This window comes from Rhinatrema bivittatum, chromosome 16 (assembly GCF_901001135.1).
Source record: "Rhinatrema bivittatum chromosome 16, aRhiBiv1.1, whole genome shotgun sequence".
Classification (NCBI taxonomy): domain Eukaryota; kingdom Metazoa; phylum Chordata; class Amphibia; order Gymnophiona; family Rhinatrematidae; genus Rhinatrema; species Rhinatrema bivittatum.
In genome coordinates, this window is record NC_042630.1 from 30,730,795 (window position 1) to 30,736,794 (window position 6,000).

At 42.8% G+C, this 6,000-nt stretch overlaps 1 protein-coding gene across 3 annotated transcripts in view; it reads right to left on the reverse strand.

Annotated features, from left to right (window-relative positions):
• The window catches only part of RPRD2 (regulation of nuclear pre-mRNA domain containing 2), a 146,092-nt gene extending 140,912 nt beyond the window's left edge, over nt 1-5,180 (reverse strand). For all 3 annotated transcript variants that reach the window (XM_029580678.1, XM_029580679.1, XM_029580677.1), the window contains exon 1: nt 4,128-5,180. In XM_029580678.1, coding sequence (XP_029436538.1) covers nt 4,128-4,311 — 184 coding nt within the window. In that variant the 5' untranslated portion in view covers nt 4,312-5,180. The remainder of the gene's footprint in view (nt 1-4,127) is intronic.
• Between the last annotated feature and the right edge of the window lie 820 nt (nt 5,181-6,000).

The window sequence follows — 6,000 nt, forward strand, 5'->3', positions numbered from 1 at the left end:
CTAGGGCCAGGTTTAAATAGTATACACCCGTAGGTGATAAAGAGGAGGGAGAAAGTGGTTGGCCCCCTCCACTCTGAGGCTCCTGTCTCAGAGCAGTCCCCACCCCCCTCACCTTCAAGTCACAGTGTCAGCCCCGCAGCCCGTAGCATAAGACAAGTATAGATAGAAAATTCAGTGCAGAGCCTCTTGCTAGGCCCTGAGGGGCCCCATCTCCTTTTTCCACCTGGCTTTCCTGTTACCATGGAAACCCATGTGCGGGGCAGGATGCAGCAGAGTCTGTCAGAATGAATCAGTTACAGGTGGCCCCATACTAAATTTTCTATCTTCAGTTGCTGCAGGACCAGCACTACTACAGATAGTCCTGGGAGAATTTGCACAGAATTCCCTCCTGCGTAGAATTTGGCAATTCTGTGCAGAAAAAGGCATAGGAAACCACAGCATGCCGTGAACGGAGCACACGAAGATGAAGGCCCCGGCGCGCCTGCTCCATTCACGGCGAAGATGAAGGCCCCGGTGCGCTGTTTGCAGCGAAAATTAAGGCCCCCAAGTGCCATGGAGTGTGCTCCACTCGCGGCGAAGATGAAGGCCTGGTGTGTGAGAGGAGAGGAGGAGGGGAGGGGATGCTTGAGTGTGGGTGCCAGAGAGAGCGAGCCTATATAAGGAGATTGTGAAGGAGTGTGTATGTGTGTGAGAAATTGGGAGCTCGTGTGTATGAAAAAGGGATCGTGTGTATGTGTGAGAGAAATTGGGAGCTCGTGTGTATGAAAAAGGGATCGTGTGTATGTGAGGGTGCTAGCCTGTGTGAAGGGATTGTGTATGTGTGAGACAGAGCCAGTGTGAAGGGGTGCACGAGAGAGAGACATAGGTAGCTTATGTGAGGATGTGTGTGAGAGAGAGAGAAAGGGAGCTTGTGTGGGTGTGTGTATATGTACTAGAGAGAGGGAAGGACAGAGGGAGCCTGTGTGAGGGGCAGTACTAAGAATGGGGTCAAACTCTGGGACTGGCAATACAGTGGAAGAGTTTGAACCTAGAGGCGGAGGGGAGAGATACTGGCAGGTGGAGGAGTTGGGGCCTGAGAGGGCAAAGTGGCCAGGGGAGTAGGGAGAGCGAGTGGAAGAGACACTGTTACAGTGAATTTCTAGGGAAATTCTGCTCAAAATATTTACAATTCTGCATCTCTAAGTAATAACTTTTTTCTGTATTAATTTAAAAAGTAATTACTTAAAGACTGTCAAGTAAATTGTGTTACTCAATATAAAGTTTGCAGAATTTTAAGTTTTGTGCGTAGAATTCCCCCAGGAGTATACAGAGAACAAGTGGTGCCACAACAGTGGTCCCAGATGGAAGCATAGCAACAGTGCCAATGCTCTGGTACTTATGTTGCCAATGCTTAAATCTTGGCCTGTATCGAACATTAACTCTGAAGGTTTGTCTCAAGTATTAATTTACAAGGAAATACATAAAAATAAAGCTATGTACTGGAGGAATTTAAGTAGAAAAAGTAATTTTAAAACCCTCTGGGTTAATGAGGGTTAATTACTTCATGATTGTTGCTTAAGATGCAATTCTTTGTATTTCCAATGCAAAAGTTTGTTTTGTATATTGTTAAAAGATGATAAATAAAAAATTAAAAAAAAAAAAAGCTGAATGATTGCCAACACACCAAACTACCATGAAGACACTAACCTCCAAACGATCCCTGCACAGATCTGTCCTTTAAAATCTACCTAAAATTAAGACACGGCATGCTATAGACCAGCCTCTCAACTTCTAAAGAGCATGCATGGAGAAAGAATAGCTAAGTGGTTAGAGCAACGGGCTGAGAACCAGGCAAACTAGGGTTCAAATCTCACTTCCCCCACTGACTTTTTGGGACCTTGGGCAAGTCAGCATCTCTTTTTGCTTCAGGTACCCTATTAGATTGTAAGATTTCTGGGGAAGAGTCTTATTGTTAACTACAGAAGAGCACTTCTTTATTTGCTAAACATGGTTTGTCTTCATGACTTCACATATTTGGACATATATAAAACCATGAAATTAATCTTATGAAAACTTATGAAAGTAGAGCCTTGCTGATGTTATTTTCAACTTTTTTTTCCACTGGAACAGAAAAAAAAAGTTATAATAAGTTATAATAAGTAAATACTGATATTCACAATATCTAAAATATCCAAATTCAGGAACTATCACAATGTTGACAAAATGAAAAAACGAAAAGGACTAATAGCGCAGACTGAATGTGATAAGTTTTGACAGCAATTGTAAACATATACCAGCTAGGAAGCCAATACAAAGGTCAAATCAATCCAAATTGCTTATACACACACAAGAAATCTTACACAGCATCAGTTGTGAAAACTATCAGCACTTCATCAACATTAAAATATATGCATGGATATAGTCATGGAACATACAGAGCAAAGATCATATTATGCATGTGTTAAAGCCCATAATATGTATGTTACTTGTTTAAAGAACTTGTGCATTAAAAATACAGTATTTCATGCCAATTATCTCCAGTTTCCCTTTAACCAAACAATACCAAATACTGCATGCTGTTTTTCTGTTAAGTTAGAAGTATGAAGGCTGAAAAAACAGCTTCCTAATTTTACAGGAAAATTTAATTAACCCAAATGGATGATAAAACATTCCAAAACTGAATATTTGGACAATATGGCAGAACCATGTAATTACAAAATTCCAATAATGTTTCAGATTAGACAGAATCCACCACTAATTTGAACTAGCATATTCAAACTTTCAGCATGAGAAAGTCAATTTAGGTTAAGACAAAAACATAACTTATTCAAGATGCTGATTCACATATCACTCAACAAGCGACCAGAATGTTAAAATGGATAGAACCATGCAACATTATGGAACATGACAATTATAGGAAACAAAAGATATCCTTGAAAATATGTATGATATGTTTACAAAGAACTCCAAGACAAAATACTCTATTAAGAAGAATCCTCCTGAGCACAAGCATAGTAACACCAATCAGCAAAACGCAATGTCACTTAATACATTAAGTTTCAATCCAAAACAGGACCTTCAAATGACACCTCCTAAAAGGTAAGGCAACATGAATTACAAAAGCCTTCTATGCTATCAAAGTTTAGTTGCTATGTCACAATATTATATCAAATACATGGTTAAAATACATAAAAGAATACATTAGTCAAGTCTAAAAACAAAAAAAAAGTTTAAATTATGTCTTCTTTCCTCCTAGAAGTATGTCAAAACTACTTGAAAGTCAAAACTAAGAACCATGGCAAGAAAGTTCTTTAAATGGGAGAATGAACAAGTGATGGGCAGAATACCCAAATATCTATAGCTACTAAAACTTCTCAAACTTGTTCTCTACAACCCAATTCCCTTGAACTTGAGAGCAACTAGTACAGGACTTGATTGGTTTAAACAGTGTGTATGCTTGTGAGTGTCAAATCCTCTTCCATAGGTGATCTATGACTCTGGTTCAAACATAGCTGCTTTCAGGTGATCAAGGAAATTGGAAAAATAACCTAGTATAAACATGGAATGATGAGGGTATTGATAAGTACATATGCAGCAAATTGAAAGTATAACACTACAATTTAGACTAATGTACCTATTCCCTTATTCCTACCTAATGTACCACACATCTATTACTTGCAAACTACCTCATACGTATGTGGTGTATCCATCACTTATGTACTCAATGTTTTTTACTTTATGTAATCTGCCCTCTCCCACTTGTTCTACTGTGACTAAAGAACAGCTTACTTTCAAACAGCCTGAGCTGTTCTATGAACTACCAATCTACCAATTTTTAATACATGATAAACTCAAATTACAGTAATGAATTATGTGGGACTCTAACGCAACAGAATAAACTTCTCAATATAATGCAGCCAATAACTGGACTGAAAAAGAACACTGATGTTACTCCAATAGCCCAATTCTATAAACAAAAAACAAAAAAACAGTGACCAGTATTTTTTAGCTATCAAGCCACATATAAAATATTACAATCATCACCTGGCCTTATTAAAAAAAAAAAAAAAAGCCTCTTTAGTTAAAAATAACTGACCTAAACCCTCCTCCCCCATCGCATGCAAAAACATGAATTCACGGTCACTCACATCTCCTGACCCACTTCATCCAGTAGTGCACGATGGTGGCGTGCTGCTTCTTGTTCTCGATACACCAGGACGACAGGCCCTGAATGGACTCCATAGTGTTGGTGACCGACTGCAATTTTCGGTCCAGAGCGATTTCCAAGAGCCCCACACTGGCCTTGCTACTGCTGCCACCGCCAGCCGCCATCTTTCCTCCTCAGCGGAGCGGGCGCCCCCCCGCCCCACTCCCCCTTCGCAGGAGCGCACGCGTACGGCCCAGGCACAACACACACACACACCCCTCTTCCCCACCAGGATTTTGCAAAGGGACGCTCAAACTAGAGCAACGACAGGCCAAACAATTAAAAAAAAAAAAAAAAAAAAAAGACAAAGCAATAATTTCACACTATTCTCCGGGGGAGGGGGGACGACTCCCTAAAAAGAAAGCGCGTCTTTCCGCGCTAATCACCCCCGCCAAGCTTCTAGTCAACACCTATCGCAGTCGCTCGCTTACACTCCAGCGGCGCATGCGCACAAGCAAGGCCTCGGAAGAGGGGGGGGGGCGGGGAGCTCCTCCGCGCAGGCACAGACAGCTCCCCTCTCCCTCCGAAGGTGCGCGGCGTCGGCAATAATTAAACAAGACGCGCGAGCTACTGAGCGCGCGGGCAGGCCCCGCCCCCCCTACTCCTCGAGTGTCTGCCTGGTGCGCTTCCCCGCCAACTGCAACGCACAGGCGCGCGCCGCGACAGGAAGGCGCTTAAAAACCGTCAAAGAACGCGACACACCTTCCCCACCTCACCGTTTGTGGTTTTTTACCCGGGCACTGAGTGCATGTGTGTGTTTTGTGGAGAAGAAGGGATGTGGGTACTATAGGGCCTTCCACCAACTGACTGAAAATCCCCCCCCCCCGTCCTGTTTAATACAAGTTGGAGAGAAGTGTTGTAATAACAGCGACCGGCAAACGTGTTTTGGGTTTGTTTGACGGGTCGGTGTTAGAAAACGTGCGTATTTTTCGAGTCCCGGCCGTTCGCCGCGCACCGACCTCCGGCCATTTTGTATGCAGCTCCCTGGCGTCGACACCGAGCAGCTCTACTGCGCATGCGCGAGGAAGGGAGCGAACCAACTGATGGCGGGGCGGGGGGTAGGAGAGGGCCTGGAGCTGCCAGGGATCCGCAGCAGACAAATATAAACGCTCGTTTGTTTTCATATATTTTAAAATGTATATACTAAGAAGTCCAACTATCCTTTAAAAATTATCCTCTCCCCCCCCCCCCCCGTCATAGCACATAGTTGAATCCTCGTGTACAGTATGGCGAAGGGAACAAAACAAACATGTTAGCGTGGCAGGCGTGCAAACCCTCTCAAAAGCTCTGGTTATGGGCCGGTTTATTTCTCTTAAATACTCTTGTACGCGACTGCCCCGCAGCAATTAAAGAGATCTACAATCTCCCTTTTTCTCTCTGTGAGCCCGCTGAAAAAAGGTGCATTGAACAGAGGTCACAATGTTACCCACCCTGCGAACAAACTTTTCTGCTGCTGTAGCAAGAAATTTTGCTTAACCAAAAAAAAAAAAATATATATATATATATAGCGTGCTTAGCAGTAATGAAATCGTTAATTATCTACCCTCCCATGGCGAGATATCTTCTGCATCACTTGCGCTAGTTGAACGCTAGAAATTTTACGCCTGCTCAGAGGTAATTTCCAGCGCTACTGGTTGGGTAGGAGCAGAAGCAAAAGGTAGACAGTATGTTATGTACAGAAATCTTTGCACTACACATAAAAGCTTATGCCACCAAAACCCAGTACCTGACTCCAAAAGGTAGAAATAAAAAGGAGGAACTACTGGGACAAAAACAGAATTAGGGGCAGCTTAGGCTCACTTGTAAGCTGCCAT